At 28.9% G+C, this 27,014-nt stretch overlaps 1 protein-coding gene across 7 annotated transcripts in view; it reads right to left on the reverse strand.

Annotated features, from left to right (window-relative positions):
* The window catches only part of LOC117170707 (filamin-A), a 128,792-nt gene that overhangs the window by 82,209 nt on the left and 19,569 nt on the right, over positions 1-27,014 (reverse strand). For 4 of the 7 annotated variants that reach the window (XM_033357702.1, XM_033357698.1, XM_033357704.1 and 1 more), the window contains exons 3-5: positions 4,358-4,707; positions 1,271-1,398; positions 631-645 (exon numbers count right to left, since the gene is read on the reverse strand). In XM_033357702.1, the coding sequence (XP_033213593.1) occupies positions 631-645; positions 1,271-1,398; positions 4,358-4,707 (493 nt within the window). The remainder of the gene's footprint in view (positions 1-630; positions 646-1,270; positions 1,399-4,357; positions 4,708-27,014) is intronic. The other 3 variants (XM_033357703.1, XM_033357699.1, XM_033357701.1) reach the window with 1 other exon arrangement.

Genomic DNA, 27,014 nt, shown 5'->3' on the forward strand with positions numbered 1-27,014 from the left:
AATCTGAAACCCGAAGGATTTTTTTAAACCCATGATTATATAAGAAAATGTCAGTTATTCACACAAGGTGTGACATTATTTAGTTATAAGAAACTTTGATTTATCGTAATCAATTAAACAAAATTAAAAAATTAAAAATTCTATAAATATACATTAAATTGAGGTAAAAGTAAGTTTATTGAACAAAAAAGCATAAATATTTTAATATGACATTTTTTAAAAATTAGTATTTTAATCTCTTTTAGAGAAACCTTATAGCTAATACAGGATTTCACAACTTTTGGCAAACAATTACAGAGTATGTCAAATTCAACTGGAAAACTTGTCAAAATGTTTTGCATATTGTGTTACAACACGCTGACACACCACTGACACGATCAGCGTGTTAATATTTAAAAAATGATAAAAAACACATTTTGTTAATTCCCAGATAGTAAAGATATTTCGAAAGTATTTCAAGAATATATAAATATTTATGAGACATTATCTAGACACCGTTGAGATATTTTTACTATGCGGGCCTGGAGAATCAAACGTGTTTGCGAAATAAATGAAAAATAAGAGCTGCTCTGCATTAAGACAAATTAATCTGCAAAAAATCACCGTCAAGTATTAATATACGCGACTTACCGCGGCGGGGGGATGCTGCGACCGAGAAATGAAATAAATTGGTACATTAGAAGATTACTAAATAGTGAATACCATAGGTTTATAAGTTATAATAGTTTTATTCGTTATCAAATGCCCTATTTTCAATAATATTGCACATTATTACAAAGCATTATCTACTTCAGTCTCATTTATAAATTCCGATTTTTATGAGGTTCATAGTTCAGAATATTTAAATAGAATTGGCGACACTGTAGAAGAGATAGTTTAATCCTCAGGTTCATTGTCCTATACAACCGCCACCAATTAGCTGATATTAGTACCCAGCAAAGTTTCTTTTTTAAAATGAGGAATGAATAGTGCTGAAGGTGTGATAGGCACATACAAGAATGCATAATTTTCTTGAAGAAAACCTCCTTTATCATTAATCATAAAATAGTCAGATACTTTTAATTTTGATTGCAATTTTGGAAAAAAATGATATGCTAATATTTATTACTCTTTCTAACTTTTAAATGTAACGCATTTGTTTTAAGTTAATAGTTCAGGTACATATAATTTTTATATTAGAAAAATCACTCTATTATTCTGACGTCTGATTTCGATCAAAACTAGATATATACCAACAAATATTCAAAATGGGTTGAGTAATGGAACTCACCTGTTTGGATTTGTACGGGGCCTCAGGGGTGCTCCAGTTTTCAATTTGGCATTTGGATATTGCGAAAGGTATGTCATCATTGACATTTCGTCTATATTTGGATTCACCATATCCTCTGGTTTAACCAGCTAGAATCATAAATTTGAAAATAATATTAACATTTTTAAATTAAAATCTTTACTTATAAGTCGACCACTCTCGGTTAAAAAGAAGCAACATTTTAGTAATAAAAGAGTCCATATATTTTTCCAGCTTAATTTACTTTATAAATTTTCATTAAAAAATCCTACCTGCCGTGTGGAAAAACTGAGGGGGCCCCTTGGGGGCCCGCATGAATTGCCCTCCAGCCTTGCGGAATCTATGAGGGCAATCCAGGTGAGGCCCCTCATGGCAACGACATGCTAATCCATATGGATCCAACATAAGCTTCCCTTATGAATGCCATCATGAAGCCCTCTTGGTTTTTTTGCCAGTGCTGGCATCTGTACTGGCATATGTCTAGGATGATAACGCTATTTTGTACTGAGCTCTTAGTTTTGGCCCAGCACTGGATATCGCTACTAGTGCAGTACTGCCCCAATTGAAAATTCATCATGGGCGGAGTACTGTGTCAGTGCTAAGTAGTACCCTACTGCTATACTCTAACGATATGACAAAAAGGGTATTTAAAAAAATAATAATAATTGATTACGAGTATTTTGACTTTAAATATTAATAGTCCTGTTTACAGTGAATACATATATTACAATTTTAAACATTTTATTACAAATAAAATGTCTAACCTGAGATGTTCGTCTTATGATGAGGAACGTAAAAGTGGGTGCCTTACAGCTCTGAGTGGATGTGTTTAGCGGTGGCGACCTAGACAAGGTGTCAATTTTGAAAGTTAACTAACGTGACCGTTGTACATATTTATAGTTTTTAGAAATTTTAGAAGGCATGAACCATATTGTTAAACGTATTTTTATGTTCATTTTTTAGGATATAAAATATTCACCCTTCGCTTTTGAAATTGTAATCGTCGATCCGTGAGGGCAACCGAGCTGGGCCCTCCGCGGGGCCCTTGTAGATTTTCCACGCGTGGATCACCCACGCGGGCCCCTGTCGGGGGCCATAATCCTAAGAGTGCTAAACGGAGCGTTTTCCACACGGGTTAATTTCACATTTTATAGAGTCCTGACTTTGGTGTGTGGAAGAAATCTAATTAATTGAATGTATATTTTGTTGTAAAAATAGGAATATATTTGGTATTTTTAGAACATGTTTTGTTAATCTTGCATATGCTTTTTCTTATCAAACATAATTGATCTCTTGTGAATATGTTTAGTTGGCTGCTTTTAAAGGCCAATGTCATGACTATATTGAACTTGGTATTGAATACAAATTACATATTATAAATACTGACGTAAGAATATTACGGTAAGCTATTGGGGAAACAATAGTGTCCAACTAAGAAATTCTTCGAATAAATTAATACCTAACAATGAATTACAATTAAAAAATGAATTTATATGAGACCTTCAGCAAAGAAAGGGATCTAACTCTCAAAAAATAGATTTTTAGATTTTTTTTTTAATTGACATTTTATAAGTTGTTCTTTCATAATAACAAAAAATTATTTTTTTTCTGCAGAATTCTAAATATTATTAAAACGCAAAGTGAGGCTCTCTTATGGAGTTTCTGTATTATATCGATTATTATATATAAAAAACTAATATTTATTTTTAAAAGTTAGATGTATAGAAGAATTCCTGATAAGACTATTATTCATTTTCATCAAAATCAAACTTTCATTTACTACAAGAAAAAATCTCTTTCATTTGAATTAAATTTCAAACATATAATAAAACCAAAGTAAAGATTAATAAAGCCTTGGCAAGAATTATACAACAATTTTATTAATTACTATTATCTAAGGAATTGGAGCAGAGCCACAAGGTAGTCAAATTGTTCTAGGGCTGAAGGTGGGACTGTAATCTAAATTCCGCCTGAATCTCAAATCACCTCAGGATGCATATAAATAACTAATTTAGCGGAATTAGCGCATAAAATGTAACTTCTAGAGCCTATAAATCCTTAATAACTTCAAAATTTGAATTAGTAAATGTGTGTTATTAAAATAGAGACATTCTTACTGACACAAATTACAATTTAAAATTTTTGTAGTGAAAAACTTTCAGATTGTATGTTAAAATATTGGTCTAATAAATTCGATCTAATATCAATGCTTAAAAAAAAAGATTCAATTACAAAAACTTCATCTTAAAATTGAAAAATTATTATCTACACTGAGTAATAGCTAGAATTCTTAAATTTCTATTTCAGTCAGTTATATTATTCTACATGGCAATTTGGCAGCTGTTTTTATCATTGATATTAATGAAACTGCCTTGGTATGTGACTCAAGAAATCTTGCTAGTCTTTAAGGAAGCATTTTTACTCATTAAAAATATTTTTGAGCAATTGCAAACGTTTTGAACAATATAGGAGACTTTGAACTTTAGGACACTTGAAATATTATATTTATTTATTTAGTTGCCAATTTAAATAAGCACTTTCGGTTCAAAAAAAGCAATGATTAATTACATAAATAATATAAAAATTAATATATCGATAGTTTTTACCAATTTCTTACCATTTAGAAAATATTTGTTCAGGCAAAGAGCAAAAATTTCCTACTTTTCCAAAATTAAAAAATAAAGTTTTAGATTTAATCTTTTAAAAAATACTTATATTTAGCTATATAGATGTAAGACCTTTCAGCGATCTGTCAAAGCTTTTTTACAATCAGTCAATTCAGTTTAAATGAAAATTCTTATATTTTTTTGCTGCAATTTGATATTTAAGCTTCCTAAATTACTCAGCAGGAGGTAAACTATAAATAACAAGAAATCAAGAAAAGTAATGAGGTTTAATTAGTTTTAAATAAAAATGTTAGAATTAAAAAATTTACAGAAATTTGTTTAATTCAACATTTCCCTTCGATTTTCCAAGTTTTTCTATGATTTTCTACTTAATTCTGACCTGCGGCCATGCTATTTTTAAGAAAGTTATTTCAAGTTAAAACATTAAGAAACGTGATCGAACCTGAGGAATATTGAGCCAATCGTCAGCCAGGCCCATGGCTTCTGATGCATTCTGGACCGCATCCTTGGGATTCCAATCCTGCCAATCTGGACATAGACCAGGGGCAACAGCATCCACCAAGGCACCAACAGCCCGACCATCGTTCCAGTCTGAGGTGAAGTTCGAAATCGGCAAGTCTGGGACCTTCGACTGGATCCAATGCATCAGCCTCTGTTTCGGTGTTGCACCTTTGTCTGGACCTTCCATATCGTCGCCATCCCACATCGGCATCGAAATAGAATAATGAAGAATCAAAGTCCATATTAAGCCTAGGATCAATTTCAATTTGCAGTCGACAATATCTGTGGAATCTGTAAAAAAAATTTCAAGATAAATTCACTTTGAATTACCTCTTTATACTTTAATTTTTAACTCAACTTTCATAATGTTTTTCATTTCCGGATAGGTAATCCAATTTAAATTGCAACATGTTTCTGCATCATAACGGTCCGCTTTTTTAAAAAAAGTGCAAATAAACCAGTATAAAGATCGCCTTATTTACTACATTTTAATTTTCTGGATACTTTCTTCCCTATATTTATATGTAATTGGTTCCGACAAGCATGACTTTTACTTGAAAACTACTTTTTAAATTTTCGAAATGCAAGAGATAATCTGATGAGAGAATCAGTCCGATTCCGAAACTTTGTTATAGAAAATTCTGAGTGCATAGTCTTTGAAAAGTCCAAAAATAAGTTTTTTTCCTTATAAATTCTTACTTTTGTACAATTTTTTTTGCGTATGTCAATGAACTTTCCAAACATGAAAATATTGGGACATCAAAGAGGTTTAAAAATAGGTCCCTTTATCTTTGCCAAAAATTATTTACCTACTAAAATATTTAGATTCTTGTTTAGAATTTTCCAAAAGTTGGAAGTGAATGCAAAAATTTAAAGCAATGGAGCTTTTCTGCTAAAAAAGAAAGTTGATGTAATTTCGATTTCGCGTTATTCTATACCTGATATTCGACTGCGAAGTAGTATGTACACATTATTTTTAAATTTTGGAAACACTTAAAATATTTTAGCTTCAACAACGTTTTCTAGAATCCGAAAAGTTTCGAGTTTTCGAGTATCAAGAAAAACCGAATCCCATGACACATAACCCGAAAAAGTCTATGTGGTCTGCTGTTTCGGGTTTCTCGCAAACCCTTGATTTAAAGAGTAATCTAAATTTTGTAAATTGATAAATAGTCTTTCTTAATTTCGTTCGAATTTCATTATGATAATACTGAGTTTAACTTCATAGTTAAAATTCTAGGGTAACCCAGAAATGAAATAAATAATTGAATCATCCCACCACAAAAAGAAGTTTTGTTGCTCGTAATAAATTTGCTTTCTTCTGTTGCTCACCTTACGTGGGTAACGAGGTACAATCCGCGAAAAATAGAGTTCAGACGTTCTGAATTTACCGTACAATGTGAGTGTGTAAGTAATATATGACATGGAAAACAAGGGTAAAGAGTAGAAGCATTATCTATAAATAAATACATGAAAATCTCTTAAAGAGAAGTATGATACATGGAATGCTAAGGCTGCAGACTGAGTAACATATTCACAGCTATTACAAGTCATCCTTTCATTATTTATCCTTCAGCACATATTATCAAATTGTTGTCAATTAAGAAATCGATGAACCTTAATTACAAAATATTAATTTATTATTAGCTACATGTATGAATTTGCATAAAAATATATATATATATATATATATATATATATAGCTCATAAAATTAATTTTTCAACATTTTTAATTTCCAGCAAAATGGACTAAATAAAATTTTTTTATTCTCTTTAAACATTTATAAATTCTTAAGGAGCTTGGCATTTACATTTTTTATTTAAAAATCTACATTTTATTTTAAATTCCCGATTTTTTTTCGGCTTTTACGTATATCTTGGAGTTATTCAATTACGGTAAATTTGACTCTTATAAGTCAATTTTTTATTTAACTCTCTAGGCTCACAATTATCGTCTTATTTAAGGCAATATTTAGTTGATAAATCAGATATAAATATGGCTTACATCCCCGGTACTAATTACATATAGGCGTTTAATCACTCTGTATGAAAAGAAATGAACCGATTAATTGTTAAATAATTGCTTATCCTTCCTTAAGTCATCGTAAAATGAAAAATCTATTTTGCTCCACGGAGTAAGAAACGCAAAGCTTTAAATAAACGTTACACTTCAATGACTGTCATATAGTGAATCAAGTACTCGCTGAATTGTGAAAGTGTATTTCGAAAGAACTGTATAGATGCTCCTTACTTACATTTTTAAGATTTGCTCTAGAATGTTCAATATGATGTAATTTGTATAAAATTTTACTACCTACTATATCTTCAATATGGTATACCGAAATTAAATAAATTTCAACAACTCCAACAGCTTTAATTTTTAAAACATTTATTTGGGAATTTAAGTATTGTTTTTTAAACGTGAATATCAAAAATGTAAAAAGATAAATGGATTAAAAAGTTAAACTTAGTTTTATTGGCAAAACCCGGAATATTATTCAGATGATACTGATTTATAAAAGACACGCGTAAGATATAGGACTCAGCCATTCGTATAAATATCTGGCTGAATCACAATGCGAAATTTTCTTTCTGAAGTGTGAGGGCAATTAAAGCGAGAATGTGGACTGTGGATGTATTCGTAATGACTGAATCATATTAAGCTTTATAAAATTTACAGATGTGAATTAATGTTCGTTTTTAGAACGTGAAAAATGCAAGATTAAATTATAATTTAAATATAATATGATGCATAATTATTATCAGGCATAAAGTATGTGCAAGATTTTACACACTATTTTGCTCCCATAATAAAATTTGTAATAAAGAAAAGTACATTTTATGTAATAAAACATACATCTTGAACATTTAAAAAAAATTATTGTAAACTTAAATTGATCTTGACTTTTTCATTTATTAACAAAATATATAAATTTTTTTATGAATCTCATCTTGAAATGTTTGTTTTATAAAGTGAATAAATTAAATAATGGAGCCCTGGGTGAAACAAAGTTCAACTGGGATTCCAAATAACTTTTCATGTCCAAAAAGTCTACATAATGTCTTATTTAATTTTTTTTCGTAATTTCCCAAAGTGCTAATAGAATTTATGTCCCCAAAAAGTCTTAGAGAAATAGCACTAAAGTACAAAAAAGGTTCAAAATACCTTCGTGCTTCTGATGAAAAAATGTTGATTGACAAAAGTAATAACAAATTTATATTTCATTTTATTATCTGAAAATTTGTACAAGACCAAATTCATGTCCTAACAAATTTTAAAACAGTCCTGTCTTCGACAAAATTTTTATGAGATAACTCAGGCGGAAGATTTGAATGATGATTTGGTTTTTAACTTAGTATTGTAAAGGATGTTTTTGTGTTTTCTAAAGTTGGTCTTGGATATTTATATTAATATTATATAATAAGTATTTTTATTATTAGATTTTCTCTCCGTTGTTATATTATCATATTTTAAAATATTATATTATTATACTATTGTTAATATAATATATTATATATTACATTTATATTTTCATTTTTTTTTAAATTTATTTACAAACTGAAAAAGTTCAATGTGAAAAAAAACTACAGCAACAAAAATGTTTAATATAAATCTTGTTGACGAAGAATTTTTGTTATAAAAAACGTAATAGATCATTTCAGTTTTATTTTTTTTATTTTTCAAAGTACTCATCGGATTTTAGTATTATAGTCCTCTTTCAGAACTGCTTTTTTAGATTATATTTACAAGTAATTGTATACAATTTAAGAAAATAAAAAGGAACTTTAGAAAGAAAAAATGTAAACACAAGATAATATAAACCGAAAAAGTCTTAGATCTAATGAAGTGCAACCGAATAAAAACAGATAAATATATATTTCGACTGAATAATTTTTTTGAAACTAATACCCTAGTTATCTCTAGTTTTCTCAGCGTTGATTCAAAGTTATTAGAAGATATTGTTCTGACTATAAAATGCATACTGCATTTTATTAAAGATTTTTATCGCGATGCACGATTCAGAGTTCCTATAGTAGCACTATGATTCCTATGATGCACGGATCTAAACTAAGAGTAGTTGGTCACGAACTCTTGAACCATCCAAATATACAAAACAAATAACGTGACTTCAACAACAATTTTATAGACATCTCACACCACTTTGGTAGCCAATAGCCTAGTGAGAAACGAATTCGCCTGACGTCATAAGTAGCTCAGTAATTGCTTAAAATAGTCGAGATGAATCGCACGAGTCTTGAGAGTCCCAATGAAATATTTATATTCAGGGAATAATTCTGATCATAATAATGAACTAACAGAAGCATGCCAAGACTAGCAGAATCATGTTTGTCAATTAGCAGCGGGCAGGGTCCGGCAAATGAGAATGAAGCCACAGAATTGGAAACGTCTTTCTATTTACTATTGAAATTAGATGCTATGGAGAATGAACAGTAATGATTTTTATTAAGATAGACAGACTAGAAATCACTTCATTTTTTATGATCATTTGATCTCTTCATAACAAGCAGCCTCGCTTCTTTTTATGACTTTTAATTTAACGAAGAAATTTTTCCTTGAAAGTTATAAAACAAATATTTATTATAGAATTTAAGTTTTAAGGCTTTTAAAAATAGATCAAACTGAGGAGTGGAATAATCCGAGTTTGAAAATGTTCAAGCTTGAAATGTATGACATTCTTAAAAATTGCATGTCTTAAATTTAAACGATTGAAACGTTAAAATTCGTCAATAATGTTCTAGAAATAGGGATTGTTAAGATAATTTTCGAATTAAAGATTGTATTAAAAGTATTTGAAGCTCATCTAAAGCTTATAACTTGGCTGTTAGTGTTGAAAAATAATTTAACCTGGCGAAAAAATATTGAAATAACTAATAATATTAGTTAATAAGCTTTCCACGCACCAACCTACAATTAGTTTACTTTGATTGCAAAAAACATTTGCTTCGGGAAGATGAACATTTATATCTTTTGGTATGGTAATTCATTAACTAAGTGAAATATAATTTAATTTTTTACTCCAAGTAAATTAATTGATTCAATTAAAATCGTTGTTCCTCAGGTATTGAATGCAACTTAATATGTGTTTTGAGAAAAAAATGTGCCATTCCTTGTGAAAGTGACCGATTAGATGACACTCCTCAGTTCACATTTTAAATCACATGCTTTCTCATAAACGCATTGCATACACTCAACACGTTTTCATCAGATGACACTTATCTTTAGACGAAGGACACGAATTCGAAAAATACACCTCATTCAGATTTCTAGAAATACACGAGTGGTAATGATTCTTTGAACTTTAAAAAGACAAAAGAATAGTTACTGAAGGTGAAAAAATTTACTTTCTCCTAAATATTACAAATAATTTCTAAAAATCATCTTTTGAAATAATATTTGATAAAGAAGATGAAGGATAATAAACTGGTTTATTGCAGATTAGGGTCGAAGATATTAAAGTTCCATAATAAAGAGAAAGAATGTTTGCACAAGTTGGTGAAGGTTACTCAATCTGAGCTAAAAAAATCTTCCTTCTCCTTCGGAGTAGAGGAGAAATATTTTTACTTCCTCTCTCTCTCTGTTTCGGCATGAGTCAGGGTTGTTAATTTGGACCAATTTTCTTATGCCATCGGATGATAATCGGAAGCTTAATCTATGAAAGACCAAAAATCTTCAAAAATCCAGTTAAATTAAATTTTTGTCATTCCCAAATTGGTAAAAAAAAACGATGAAAGTTCAAGCAAACGAAGAAGTCAATCGAAAAAATAAATAAATGATACATTTTATTATTTATTTATTTTTAATCTGAATTTAAGGACTTCAGAATTTAATAATTTCTTTGCATATAAAGTTTAACAATTTTAAATTGTAGATGTTAGACTCAAGTAGCTTTTAGAAGTTTTTAGACGATAGAATTTAAATAGCAAGCAACGCATTCAAGTTAAAAAAGGTATGTAAAATGTATTCATTTCACATTTGGGTTATCGAACTTAAATAATCTTTAATTGGACTCTTTTAACATTTTAGGGTTGGAAATTGAAAAGTTCATAATTAAAAAAAGTTATATTCAAACAAGCAACAATGATAATAGAACTTTTTTTTTAAATTGTGAAAGTTTGGAAGTTTTAACTTTGGGACCCTTCTATTACAAAAAAAAACCTGCCCGCCGAACGGGCATTTTCTCGTTGCTCGCAAGTTTGAGCGCGCCTAGGGCGTGCGATTGTTGGTTTTCGCGCTCGATGATGTATTTTTCTCACATTCATGCATTCGCATATTCGCGCTCCATCTTTGCATTTCTCTGTCATTCGTGTTCAGGCCTTTCAAACTTAAAAATCAATGAATCGACAACTGTAATTTTTCGATTATGAACTCTCTTTTGTTTAAATTCTTTCGGCTTTAGCGAACACATTCTTATCACGTATATCGTGCTTCGCATTCGATTTTGCCCAAAATGTCAAATTTTCTACATTATGCTCAACATATTTATATCAAATATAATACACTTTTTATGTACATCTGCCTGGGATTGGGTATTTAGATTTTGCAAAATAAAGTGCAAATTGTACTTATCATGATTACTTTAATATTTGTTTCTTTTTTGCATTAAATTTTATTCTTAGCTGCGCTGAAACATATGCCATTTTAATAAATTTATAACATTACAATTCATAATATGCATGGAAATTGAAACAATCTCATTCTTACTGCCTTGTTTTCATAATTTTATTTTTATTTTTATTTTTAATCTTGTTTTTTGCGGTTTAAAAAAAATTATGCTTCCGATAAAAAAATATTCGTAAAAATTTTTTAATCTGATTTGGTTCAATACATTTTGTCTCGCTTATTCTCGTAGCTTGTATCGTTGTACTCAAATATAATTTTGTTATTTTCAATGTAGTTTTTCAAAAATAAAACAAAAAGTACTTATCCTACAAAAAAGTAACTTTTTTCTTTTCTAAACTTTTTCCCATATCAGGCTATGTTTGGCTTCAAATGTTAATTTTCGATTGGTTTTTTGGATTTGAAAATGCCATAACTTTAGTGATTTTTATTTTATCAAAAAACTAATGAGAATAAGTTGTTCGTATTTTGATCTACTATAAATAGCTGTCGAACAAAATTTCAAATATTAAAAAAAGTGGTCTAAGAAATGTTAAAAATGCTCTAACTTTTTCAAATTTCTTCAAAAAAAGATGGCTAGCAAACTCATCCTTTACTTTCATATCCTTATAACGTGTGCCAAAGGGGAATCCAATCGAATAATTTCTTTAACTGTACTGTGTTTACAGACTACAACGACAACAACGACAACGGCAGACAGGCACCGGCGTAAAAACTATTTGTTCTGGCTCAGGGGCTTTCAAAACGTGAACATTTGATGGAATCCACGAACGTCATTTTTCACATAAAACCAATACCTTCTCATAAGGATGAAAATGTAAAAATATAATATAGCTCAATCAATGTCAGGATTAAAAAGGCCAACATCAATAAGTAAATAGGATTTTTACAATCTCAAATCTATAACAATATGAGACACTTATTTCTTTATATTAAAATAATATTAACGTTATTCAATTAATAAATATTACTACTTAGAAAGAACAGGCGGAAGTAATTGGATTCTTATTATTAGTCATCTCATTACTAATGCATCCTTGACGATAGCTTCATGATATCTCATCAAAAATACATAGCTAATGCAATAAGAATGTACTAGTACATTACCGGATTCAGAGTAAGGTAGTTTATAATGTAAAGAAAAAACCTTAAACTTTCTTAGGATTGCACGAATAAAAAAGTAAGATAATACAAAACCTGCAGTGAAAAAATGTTTAGATCGAGGCTCACTCTCAGAAGGCAATATTTTAACACATCTCCTAAATTTATATTTCTGTAAAAAACGATGCACTCAAATCTCAAAAAACATGTAAATATTTAAATGTACAACTTCAAAGACAGTTTTTTTGAGATATTTAAAAAATTGAAGCTTTCAATATTTAAACACTTGAAAATCAAATCTACAATATATATTCATATATTGCTCGCAGAGGGCGCTTACAAAAAAGTGAATTAAAAAAAATTCAAACTTCGTTCTTTTAGCGTACATTAGGTTCATTGCCATTAAAACAAGAATTTATAAAAGTATTCAAGCTATACATTTATTTTAAAGGCTTGTTGAGCCTTTTGACGAAGCACCCATTTTCCATTTTTCTTGTAACTAGAATTATATAATAGAAAATATATACTACATATAAGAAAAAGAAAAATTTAATTTATTGAATAAAAAAGATTTGAACTTATTTCTTAAAATTAAAATAAATCAATTTTTTACTATAGTTTATAAGGCTAAAAATTAGATCGAAAAAAATTGATTTACTTTCTAAATATATTAATATAATTCATCGATACTATCAAAAATTTAATAAATAATAATTTTTTTGGAAAGCACACATACTTTTCTCACAGTTGTAAGAACATATTTTGATATAAAATATATAAATTTTATACCGTTTTTATGATTTAATTAAATATCTGCATCTTACAAACAAATTATGCTTCATCCCATGCAATTAATTCTTTTTTCTGCATTTTAAACTAAAAACTGGTATTATTTGTTTCTTTATACAAAGTTCCCAAAGTTTTAAAAGAAAATGAGTTGAAAAATCCTTTGGAAAATCATTTTCTGTCACTCTAATCAAAATTTGTATCTTTTATTCAGAAACGTTTCTTAAGAAATATAAAAGTCATTGTGAGTTACGTCGATGCATACTAATAAAAATACGGAAGATTTTCTTTTACTTTTTCTTTATTTGTGATGAAATTTCTTATGTTTACACTAAAAACTTAGAATATTAGTAGTGCAATATTATTTCTTCAATCCTATGTACCGCCAATTTAATCCAGATCCAAACATTTGTATTATTTCATGTCGGTCATATTGAATCTGCCATTTTCAATTTTGAAAATATAACTTCAGATTTGAATTTATCGACCCCAAAAACCTAATTACTTCCAATTTTATCCAGATCGAAATATGTTCACTATTTCATGTTCGCCATATTGGATTCGCCACTCTGAATTTTGAAAAGCCGATATTTTATTTGGATTCAGGCAGCCCAGAAACATTGAACCTGCTAATATCATGTGATTCTAAAGTATTTTTTTCAGAAAACATTTTTGGCGAAATACTGTTAATGATACAATCTAAAAATCGAAACCCATATTTTCGATAAAAAAATTATTTCTTTTACGATCTTTTACAATTTCGAAGACATTCAATTTGAAATTGTCATTTTTTAGGTGGAGAGGGGTAACAATATTTTTTATTTTAATGAAACCATTGAACATACTTTTGATATCATTTTGGCCAATTTTTATGAACAAAATATTTTTAATTGAGTCAAGCTCCTCATAATAATAAAGTATTTTTTATTAATTTCATGTATTATATCCATGAAACGAACATTATTAAATGAAGACGAAAGAATTTTTTTCTTTCATGGTGTTATTAGTTATTTTTGTTAAGCTGTAGAAAAACTGTAACCTTTTGAATTTTCGATAATAAAGTGAACTTTTTCAAACTTATTAGTGACAATGAATAACCAATGAAGAAAGAATATTAGCAAAGTAGAGAAAATTGAAAAATAACAAGAGGTCAGATTAAAATTTTTAGTATTGTCGGAGGAATTTCTAAACAATAAAGTCTTCACTCATTATTGGATGGGAAATTTTACAATGTGATGATGAGAGAAACAAAAACATTGTTTTAGTATTTCGAGAGTGAAAACAGCTTAGAACCTTATCAATATATTTCTTCTCCGATGAAAATATGTAAACCTTCAAAATTTAACAATTTTAAATTATAGGTACTAAAAAAGAAACGAGTTTAGGATTGGATGTTAAAAAATGAATAGTTTTTAATATAGCAGTTCAATATTTTGAACTCATTGCTTTTAAAATTTAACAATTTATCATCTGAAGCTGCTTAAAAATATGCAAATTTGGATTGGAAAAGTAGAAGTTACAAAATTTTGTTTTTTAATGAAATCAAGTAAAAATTTAAGTGAACGAGTAGGTTTTACTAACAATTTTTAAAAATTACCGGTGCTCCTAGTCTATTGTGCCCCCTAAGGTTTATCTAAAAAAATAAAGTTCTTCACTGGTGATTGTAATAGAGATGAAACGTTTCTTTTGGTAGTTTTCTTTTAAAAAATTCTTATCTCCACATCGTAGATATAATCCAAAAGCACAAAAATGACACTCTTCTTCTTATATAAAAACGAAACATTGTTTTTTCTCAGATCTAAGATACCAGAAGAAAGTTAAGAACAAGTGAATCTATATTTATATAGCAATATTGCCATTGAAATATTTTTTAAATCTTTAAGAATCTTGACATTACAATAATTAAATTTGAACTTAATTTATATTTAATTGTAAATATAATTCAATAATTTATTGATTTTTAATTCTTAATACAAGAAACCATTTAAAAATGAAATATGTATTGAAGATGTCGTATTTTCGATTGTATCTAAATTTGTGTCCGGCTCGTCAGAAATCCATTACAAATTTTTAAAAGATTCTTATTAAATTTCAAGGGTGGTTAGCAAAATACATATTTTTTCAATTCCTCATTATACAGACACAAATTTAGGACTACTGGAAAACATTTTTATTTGATTTAGACACTCAAAATTCATTTTATCGTCCAATAAAACACAATATGTCACTTTTAGATATTTTCTTTTAATTAAAAAAGTCAATAGAAACTATTTAAATGTCAACTTTCTTTATATGAGCAAAGCAATGCATTGAAAATACATTTTCGATCAAATATATCATACATTTAATGGTCAAATGGTCGAGAAAATTAAACACTAAGAAAGTAACTAAACAATCGATTTCTTATATTTCTAGGTAACTGAAACAAGGGATAAAATATTTAAATGGCATTATTGCTGTACAGGTATAAATTCACTTGCTCCGAACTATATATTAAGGTAGCTCAGATCTCATAAAAGAAAAAAGAAAAGAAAGTTTTCATCCCTTTTAGAACCATGAATGTAGAATTTTTTTCGATGTGCCCTAGCGCCTACCCTGAATGATTTAAATTCTTCTCATTGTATAAAAAATTTAGAATTAAGTAAGAAGATGAAATTCTGTTTGATTCAGTGTTTATGACTTGTGCTGAAATCGAATGCAGTAACGTTAATACATGTATAGACGGTGACGTCACAAATTGTTAACCGATTACCTCATCAGGGACGAGAGACAATCCACAATCCACTCTCTAGTCCCCTCCTCCCAGCCCTTCTGTTCCACCTTGACTCTTTCTTTCTCGTTTTTTTGCTATTCACCATCGTCTCAAGAACCAAGTATTTCATGAATCAAGTCTCTGTCTGATATCTACTGACTCGAGTGACCCTTATCAAAGGCCCTCTGAACTTATCTAGTACATTTGGTCGCACTTACAGCTCATCGAAGTTATGATATTAACATGCAGAGAGAATTTTTAAGTATAATAAGTTTCGAGACGTTATTTAATTTAATTTCAAACTTTTCAATTTAATTTTAATACTTTCTTCGTCAAATCTAATACTATTGTCAGACTAAATCATTTTTAGGAGTATAAATAAAGTTTTGAGCGTGTACTCTAACATAAGGAAAATGTACTACAGCCTAAATTTAATTTTTCCTTTAAGAATCTATTGAATGATAATGAAACATGTCTTGATTTAATTATTCTGAATCACACCCCATGGTAACCGGTAATTCGTTACATTCTGTGCGCGGCAAACCGACGTAAAACATTTTGGGTCGAGTTACAACATAACTATTCCGTTCGCGAGGTCCATTGGGGACAGCGGGTGAATTCTTTTGGTGCTTTGTGTGTTTTTAAATTCTAGGGCCCTTAGCACTCACTTTTGATAATCACTTGGCGGAATAAACGCCAAGGAAACGATTTCAATTTCATAATTGTTAAAAAAATTGAAAAAGAGAGGAGGGTACACGGATACTTCGGGTGTGTAACAGCGTGAATACATTTGTAGTTTTAAGTAATCCTAACTGTTTCCACCATTCCCACTATATAAGTTACCCCTCTTTACAAATAGTCATAATTTTATTAACTTTCTATACAGAAAATATGTATTTCATCATGATGCGTAAAAGTGAAATCAACAAAATTTAAAAAAAAATTTCTTACATTTTAATATAGTTTGTATTAAGGGTGGTTTAAAGGCGCAAAACTAGACCTCAAACTGTCTTTAAATTATTAAAGAAACTATTAAATACTATTTAGGCGATATTTCTAAATAAGTAATGGTAGGATTTTTCTTGTGATAAATTATGTGAAGAACAGTGAAAGAAGCAAAATATTATTCTAAGGGGTAGTTTAAAAAAGTATAAGGGCATTTTTTTATTAGTAGCGCAGATTTAAACTTTCATAATCACATTTTAGATTATTCAGTTCTAAAGACGCTGTTTTTTCACTTTTATGGGTAGTATTCTGAATCAAATTTTAATAAAATTACTTTCAGTAATTCCTAACATCATTTTATTGTCTTTTTAGAAATGGTGAAAAAACTTTGTTTTTATGGACATTTTTCTACAGAATGATAGAAGAAAAATCATTAGTATTGTAATTACTGAACTTTAACATTACTCTATCATTTAGGATACTTGGATTTTCTATAGGGTTTGATTTTTTAAACATATTAAGTAGCAGTATAAATTTACTCTTGTGTTGCAGATCGTAAAATATTTTCCAACACACCCACTTACGTAATTTTTGATGAACCCTAACTTCATTCCGTCCACATGAATAGCAGAAATCGAGCGAAATAGGCGCGTCCCTAATTTTTCTATTCCGGAGCTTTTGGAGATGAATTTTTTTAATTGTTTAAATTAATCTTAAGGGTACAGAGATGAAACATCATTTATTCAGTCACAAGAATCACTCTTTTATTTTATAATCCGACATAATTTGCCGAGAAGGACTTTCTGAAATTGTTTGACTTAAACTTGAATTCTGTGGAATTCTTTATAAAATATTTGTGATTCTTTAGAATTTTACTATACGTTGACTTTGAAATTTACTGGAAGAAAAATTGAAATCCGGCATATTTTTTTGAAAGGCAATACTTCACCTTTTATTGAGGCTTATATTTGCAGTGTTTTCAATCCTGCCCTTTTAAAATTAATTTTTAATGTAATAACTTTCTAATTCACATCCGTTCATATTTTAATGCAACCGTTGCATTATTTAACAAATTTTTATTTTTCCATAATAAATTGCTTACTCTTTACATTAGTGAAAGAAAATATGGTTTATATACTTTATTTTGGAGAAAACTGGAAAATAAATCAGTAATATTTTTAATATTCGAATAAGCTTGAGAGTTGTTGAATTTCTTCTACGTAGTGGGCTTGGATTGAGTCCAACCCAAAAGGGCTCGGCACCTCTAATTTTTCTTCGGAAATCATTTCAGTGATGTCTTGCTACTATTTTGAGACCAAAAAGAAAAAAATCGCTAAAGGGATTGCTGAATTGCGTAAAAATAACTGCGAAGTGGTGCTCTTGTAGCTTAAAATCTGTAGTTTGGTATCGATAAAAAGTATATCAATTTTCAACTTCTTTGAACATCCAGGACCCATTAGAATTTAAGAAAAAGTGGAAAAAATTACAGTTTTTATTAGTCTCTGGTAAATCACACTTTTTCCAAAATGTAATGGGTGTTGTATATGTCCAAATATGTTTAACGACAGATACTATTTTCGAGACTATTGTTGATGCTGAATTACAGAGTCGAAGCCACAAGAGAACTATTTGGATTAATTTTTACGTAAATATAAATAATAACCTTTAAAAAATTTTTTTGTTTAAAAGTCCCTCTAGCAATTAATTTCTGTTTCGTCGTGAGGCATCACTAAAATTATTTCAGAAGAAAAACGAAATTTGAAAACTCTTTTGAGATTACTTCAATCCAAGCCTGTACAGTTCTACTTATCAGAGAAGAAAAGTCAAGGTTCACTTTAATAGCCTTATTGACTAAATTCTGAATCTCAAATAAAAAAGTCGAGATTCACAGGTTTCTTTGAGCAGCGCTTTTACCAAGCAGTGATTGTATTTGCATATTTAAAAATGTACAGACTTAAGAATTAAATAAAAAATAAACAAATGAAATTTTTAGTTTTTTTTGTTCAAATGGTATTTCTTCGCAAATTCGTATTCTCTATAGATCGAATTATTTTCAAATTCAAAATATTTCTAGTCTGAGTGTATATTCTTATCAAAAGGGAAGTATTTATAATTTGAAATAGTTTAAATCTTTTTTTGGCATTTTTCAAATGATCTAAATAGGTATTATTTCCAAATTTTTAATGAAATATATAGTACTCTCTAAATCTTAATGGAACATGCTTCGAGGACAAATCGTTTACAAATATTAAAAGAAAATTATATGGTTTTTGTTGTATTTTGTTCGACTAGATGTGGAAATCATAATAAACTTACTCATTCACATTTTAAAATTCCTTAACATATGTGTACGTCTATATGAAAAGGGCCCAGATTGTTTGGTATGGCGTTACGTATAGGGACTTACAACCATATTAATTCCTGACGTTTAAGGCCCAGAACGAATGCTTTATGTTTAATAACAAGGTAACAAGGCACTTATGAAGTTGGATCTTCAAATTTTTTGAAGACTTCTTTTTTCGAGTTTTTTTCATATTTTGCCTTGTTTAGCTCAAAATTTGAATGTTGTGGTGTCAAGTTTGGGGAAATTCCAATACTTTCTCAATCATACATGATGAGAATGTAATCAATCATTAGAAATTTGCATCTCTTTTTTGGGTAAATAACTTTTCTATCAATTTGTTTTCGTACGCTTTGTCTTTTTCCACAAATTTATCATTTTTATTATTAAAATCAAAACTACGTGTCCTATCAAAAAGTGATTCATAACAAATTTGTAGCTCTTTTTTGGGTAAACAATTTTTGTTATTATTTTTTTCGTAAAATGTGTCGTTTTTCTACTAATGTTTTAATTTTTGTTCAGTGTTATTTATTATTTCAATGTTATTTCACACGAATAAAGCAAAAAGTACGCGTCCAATCAAAAAGTGATTATTAAAGAATTTGTGGATTTATTTGATTTGGGATCACAATTTTTGTTAATTCATCTTCTTTCGTATCCTGCATAGTTTGGCCAGAACATGGATTTTTTTATTTTTCATTATTTTTTGTTCAATCAAAACTTAAAAATTGGATTTTCTAAGAAAATCAAAAAATTTGTTATGCTGATCTTATAGGGCTTTCAAAAATCAATGTTTGTCTTCTCTTGACTTTTTTCATATCGTGCGTTATTTGGCTTAAAATTCTGATTTTCGATTAATTAAAAAAATTTCTAAATGCTATAACCCTGAGAGTTTTCTTTTATCCAACTATTTTTGGTTCAAATTTAACTTTTTTGGTTGAAATGTCTACAATCTCATTATATGTGATTTTTGACAAACTTTGTGATTCGGAATTCATCACCTTTGGTCAAAAATTCATCTACTTGATTGAAAGTTCAACTTGTGAATGTTTTGGTTGATTACTTTATTATTATTTCTAATTGAAACTATTTAGTACAAAATTGATCTTTTTTACAATAGCTTAGAATTTCTTTTCTTTTTGAAAATTTTTCTTTTGCTTGAGAACTAATTTTTTGGCTAAAAATGTTACTGCTCCACTTTTGGTTGAAAACTGATACTTGTAATTGGAAAATGGATTTTTAATTCATGTATTTTTTTTAAACTCGTTTGTTTTTGTAGAAAATTAATATTCATGGTTAAAAATTCATCCTTTTGGGTTAAAAATGCCACCTTCTTGTTGAAGCAAAATTTGATCTAGTTGCTAGAAAATACCACTATCCATATACAAATTAAACTATTCATTTGAAAATTGAACGATTTAGCAGAAACTTAAAATTAAAAAAGTTAAAAATAATAATTTTTTAAAAAGTTAAAAAATTGTTATCTTTTTGGAAAGATTCACCTCTTGGGTTCAAAATTTAACTATTTTGTTAAAAAAAATTTATTTAGTTAAAAGTTAACTTGTTTTATCTCCAAATTTAACTAATTAATTTTTTGTTGAAAATTAATCTTTTATATGTTGAAAATCGAACTATCATATGTATTTGGTAGAAAATTCATTTCGTTGGTTGATAATTCAACTGCTGGATTAAAAGCTCGTTATTTTTTATTTAATTCAACTGGTTGAAAATTTGCTCTTTTTTGTTGAAAAATTAACGATTCCATTTTTAGATTTTTATTTTATTCCATTTTTGGCTGAGAACTTAAAACTTTTGAAGAAAATTCATCTCTTTGGGTAGAAAAAAAATTTCTCTTTTGAAAATCCATCTATTTGGTCAAGAATTCAACTTGTTTGTTGAAATTCTTCTTTTTCTGGTTGAATTAAAATAGTTGAAAGTTCGTTTTTTTACGTTTTTATGAAAAAGAGTAATAAAACTAAAAATTTCACTATTCCATTTTTGGTTGAGAAATTAGTAACGTAGTTTATAGATGGACCCATATAGTGTATTAGTACAACAATCATATGATGAAGACCATTTTCTATTTATGATTAGTAAGATTTTCTTACAAAACAACATATTTAAAAGTCTCAGTACTAACCAATTAGTAAACTCTTACGAATTTAGATTCAGAAAATAAAATAGATATAATATTTGAACCATCGATGAACAGGCGGCATTCTGGATTTTTGTTACATGGATTTTAATAGTCTCAAGATTTAAATATGTACAAGTTTAAATTGTCAAAATTGGAATAATATGTAAAATTGTATTAAAAATGTTAAGAATCGTATGAAAAGATTCAATTCCAGGTCATCTTAAATCAATAAATTGAACTTAAAATTCAAAATTATTCATTTAGAAAGAAAAAGTTATTCCAACTTTCATTCCCTGGATGAAGTCTAAAAATGAGTCTGTAGAACTCTGAACTTAAGCTGATTATAACCGACACTTATGGAATTGGCTTGCGAGTTTACAAAAGAGTAGACAAGAAAATAATTATTGCGGTTATTTATACCACAAGCTCGTGCCCGAATGAAGTAAAGAAAGTTAAGTGGTAGCCACAGGCACTAAAATGAAAATAATCATAAGTACTGACCACCTATAACGGCTAACGACTAAAGTTTCCTGATAATCAGTTATTGAATAGATACAGATGTGCCTGGTTATATCTCCGAAGATACCTGCGCTCCTGGTCTACGATTCACGAAATACATTCGAAGTATTCGATCGTATTTCGCGTGTCTCGAAGAGAAAGTGGGCGGACTTCTTTGGTACCGTGTGAAGGTTAACCTTGTGTCCCAATGCCACTCCGAAGACCCAACATCCAAGTAATCTAACTTCGTGCTTCATGATTTGCACGTCGCCTAGTTTCAAAACTTCCCAGCAGCATTCCGATCTTAAAAAAAATGAAACTTAAAATTTGGAATACCCAATTCTAAATTTCGAGAGTTTCCAATTAAAATTCGAAGATCCAATTGAAAAAAATGGAATAAAATCAAATTTAAAACCTTAACAATCAAACAATCTACAATTGAGACGCATTATAAAATTTACATGTTCAAACTGGGATCATTCAAAACTGATTAACATTTTCACTTTGAGGCTTTAAAACTTAAGAAGTTGCATATCACTATGTATTGAAAACTGAAATTTGTTAAGCATAAAATTTTTCAAATTAAGGATTTTGAATCTCGTGTTGAACAGTTAATAATGTATGAATTAATTGAACTACACACTTTTAAGTAAAAGTCGTTAAAGATAGATGAATAAAGGTGTTTTTATAGTGGAAGTACTTAAAATATATAGAAAGAATGATACCAAATAAAAGAATCCCACCTACTTCCAGTCAGATTTCTGGTAAAGTATCAAATTACAGTGAAACTCGGAGATAGTTGCGGTTTTGGAGCTGACCATGAACATGACCTAACATAACGGAACCGGAGATAGTCTAACTACGAACGTAAACAGACTTTGTCTTGTCACGCCTGTGCGAGCACTGCACACAGTCATGGCGCGGAGTAAATTCTCTGAATTACTATGTCCGGGCGCGCTATGTTCGAGTTTGACTATACATAAAAAAAGGTAAGTTAAGAATACAAAATTCTGAAATTTGAAATCTTTCCATCGCGAAAAAGTAGCGTTTTGGGACCCTAAAAAATAAGTTCTACATATCTATCATACGTACATACCAAGTTGCAACCAGGCGTGAATTTACCATAGGGGCAACATGGACAGTCCCGCAGGCGGCAAATTTGGAAAGGAACTTTTGTTTAGTTCAAAAAATAAATAAATAAATTTAAAATTTTCATTTTATTTTGTTATTTTGTTATTCTCCCGGGGTGGTAAATTCTTAAATCCGACCTGCCCGCGACATTCGAAAAGTAGGAAAAGGGGATCAGCTAGTCGCTTTGAAAATTCTAGACGAATAATCAAGCTTATAAAAATATTAGACTGCGCATCCCGAATTTTGGAACAACGATACAAAATTTAGTTTTTTATATATTCCTGGAGGTCAGGAAATTCTTCTCTATTTTTTGCGGGTACAAAGGAACCATTTTCTGAGAGATAATTCCCATTTAATTCACCCTTTTTTCATAACAATTTTGTATCATCTGTGTAAATAGGAAAACGATTTTTTAGGTGCTTGAAGAAAAACTCAAAAAAAAAAAAAAAAAACAATCAACAAGACCCAGGAATCGAAATTGGAATTATAGCCAATTTTCCAAATTTGGAACTAATACCAAAATGAGAGTTTTGAAAATTCTCCGTACATATTTCCCATTTTGATTCCTGGGTGCTCTCGACTACTTTTATAATATACAACAATTTTTGTAATTTTATGCTAAAAAGTCTACAAACGGTCAGAAAAGATGTCAAACCACAAGTTTTAAAGATAATTTCCTTAAATACCAAAATCGCAATTTTAAAAACCACTACACGTGCTACAAAAATTGCTTGTTGCTATTTTTTATATGCAGTGTCGTTGTTTAATTTGAAAAATGTAATGACCAGCATAAACAGTTTTCTTCAATGTTTTAAAACTAAATTCCACACATTATTTTATTTATTTTCATTTTTATTTTTTATCAGTTATATATGAGAAATAAGGTATTTTTGAATAGGAATTTTCATTTTTAATAGAAAAAATCGCATTTTCCGAAAACAAGAGGAAGGAATATTTTTCCTTCTGGCCTTAAAATACTCGTGACACATTCTACAAAAATATTAAAGAATGAAACTTACTGTGCAAACATTTGGGCTGAATTTTAAAAATCGGATATAGCTTAATATTTCAAATTAGAAGCATTGAAAAGTTATACAAATTTTAATTCAAGGTCGAAAACATAAAAAAACTTTTTCATTTCATTAAATTTTCAGTTTTAAATTTGTAACGTTCCGAATTTAAAAATAAGAATCAAATATTCAGATTAAAGCCTTTAAAATTACAGAATACAAAATAGAAAATTGGAGGTCTCAAAATTGAAACGATTTTCAAATTAGTTTTTAAAAAGTGAATAATTTTAACTTGAAAATCTTCCAAAGTAAACTCTCCTAGCAAAAATTTTTAATAGTAATTTATTTAAAATTAGAAATATTATAATTTAACTTCAAACTAGATATCAGCTGATACTTAAATGAATGATTTACTATTATTAAAGCTATCCTGTTACATTAAAAACTATCTAAAAATTTAATTATGTAAAAGAGTTTTACTCATAAAATATATTTAAAAAGTACTAATTATATCCTCTTTTATAGTAGTTTTTTGGTCACTATCTGCAAATGTTTGATTATTATAAACTTGTAATTTACAATACAAAATTAAATTCATAAATGATACAAAAAATTATATGTCTCCTTCTATTATTTCCCTTCTGATGAAACATCGTTTTTCAAATGAAATTTTTAAACCTTAACTGACACTATAGGTAAAAAATACCGCAACAAATTTTTGAGCTCGAATTGTCCTTACTAAATTAGAGAAAATGGACCATGTGTCGACTTTTATCAGTAATTGATATCAACAACTAAAGGTAAAGTGGGTTTGTATTGAGCAGCAAACTTCAGCATAAGTTGGGCAAAATTTGTAACATTGATATCAGTGATTTTTGTTCAATTTCAAACGTAAGTTTATCATCTAAATTGAAATAATTTTTTTTCATTATTTCATAGTCCCTTGCTCTTGTAGATGGCCTACAATTTGCGGTGACGCTTGCTTCGTAAACAAGCAATCACCAGATGTGCCATGAGCACCGCGCAGGCCTTTGCTGCGAACGGCAGCGACTGTGTAGGTTTGAAATAGTAATTACAACTTTTAAAAACTGTTTTTTATGTTACTTTTGTATTTTTTATTGCTTATTTTTGTGCATTAAAATTTAAAATAAATTTATTTGAACATGGAAAAATGTGGTGTTCCGAAATGTTTAAGTGATCTTATTCCCCACCGTCGAAGTTCAATGGCATGGGCGCGGTATGCCAGACAATGTCAATTCTGCATATGTGTTGGTAGGCTTTTTATCAAATTAACTTATCGCTACGTCCCATACGTCACATGTGACGTAATGAAGATCTCATGACGTCATTTCATCAATTAAATGATGGTATCACAGGCGGAACAGGAACTGTAAATTACTCTGGCACTTATGCTATCATCTTGGACAACTATACAAACAAGTTAAAGTTACGTAGGACAAGGTCATTCATAATTTCTCTATTTTTCTCACAAAAAATTGACTTTTATCACATCATTAATTAATTTATTAGTACTAACAAGTTGCAAATAAATTGATCATTTTATAATCGTAAAAAAATTTTGCTGGATATAAATAGCCAGTAACAATAAATTATTAAAATTTTTAATACACAAAAAGAACGAAAGATTTCGCATTTAGAATGCCGATGTAAGTTTTCAATTGTTTCCCAAAATAAAAAAATTTAAACTTAGGATTGACAAAAAAGATTACATTTTAAATTTGGAAATTGCAATCCTCAGATTCTATAATTAAAATGATTATATTTGACTCTTTTCAATGACGAACGCTTTTAAAATGTGATAGCAAAACTTCAAACTAGCCTCGATTCGAAAATTAAATTTTAAAAGTTTTAATTTTGTACACTCTATTAGAAATAATGATTATTTTCACTCTTCTATAAGCTTTTATTTAAAGTAGCAACATTTTTAACTTTTCCAGGTTTAAATTCTACAACTTCACATTTCTTCAGTTTGTAATTGCTCAAATTTCAACATTCACAACTTAAAATTTGTTTAAGAATTTTAAAATCACTTTCAGATGGGAATTTTTCAATTTTATTCGCATTCAAGATATGAATTTCTCTTAATTTTAATAATTTAAAGAATTGTTTAATAATATTTTTTTATTGAACATATGCCCTTGGTAAAACCATTGCCAGATAACCAAGAATTTGATGCATAATAGTAATTAATAATTCAATAAATTGTAGGAACGGCTAGCTAAAATGAAACGGTTGAAGGTATCTAAGAAGATATTCTCACTAATTTCGTTCATGCCAATGATAACATTAATCTCTGTCCTATCGTGCATTAGATTTATGTGATTATACATTACAAAAACTGGCGAATTAAAGCCGATCGCTGAATTTGGAAGTGGCAAGTGAAAAGGCACGACGTACTTGGCAGGCAGTCTTGGGGTTTCGAATTGGAGGCGACTCATTATGAAAGAATTGTCAATTTCATTTCTCATTAGTTTAAATAGAAACATGCAACACGCGAAAGTCCGCCGTTCAGTTAGAGACATTTAAATTTATTGCAAAGATTGAGATAGTCCGTGCCTTGAGCAGGATAAACTTCCTTTTTTAGGGATAGAAAACGCTTTAAGGTGAAAATAATTGTTCTAAATATATATTCGATTTAAAAAAAAAGTTCAAATTAAAGTGTAAATTTAAGAAATGCGATTGTTTTTATCAATAAGTGGTTTACCAAGCACGTGGTTTTAACTAGCTCACGCGTGCGCAGATTATATTCATAGGCAGATATGTAAAATTATTAACAGGAATGTTTTATTGATATCAAATAAAATAATTTAAGCCAATGCAATTATAATAATTTAAATATTTCGAAATTCATTTTTTGATTTATTTTCACATACTTTGAATTCAGGAATTAAAAAATTAGGTTTTAACCACTGTTCGTGTGTGTCTGGCAACAATATTTTTGTTATTATAACGCTTGATAGAGTTGGGCTAGTCACATGAAATTCGACGGGATTGTATTCCTAAATAATGCCCATTATTAATTAAGACGATCCAGACAAGAAAAAGTTTTTGTTTTTGCAACTTTACATTCTTTTCAAAAATAGTTTTAGATATGATTTTTTTGGGAATTTTGATTCTATTTGGAAAAAAAGTACACGTACATTTTAATTAAATATATCGTTTTTTAGGGTTGAGCAAGAACCGAAATTTTGCGAACGATGCAGAAAACCAAACTTGAGAGCAATGTCTATGGCGTA

Source organism: Belonocnema kinseyi, chromosome 4 (genome assembly GCF_010883055.1).
Source record: "Belonocnema kinseyi isolate 2016_QV_RU_SX_M_011 chromosome 4, B_treatae_v1, whole genome shotgun sequence".
Taxonomy (NCBI): domain Eukaryota; kingdom Metazoa; phylum Arthropoda; class Insecta; order Hymenoptera; family Cynipidae; genus Belonocnema; species Belonocnema kinseyi.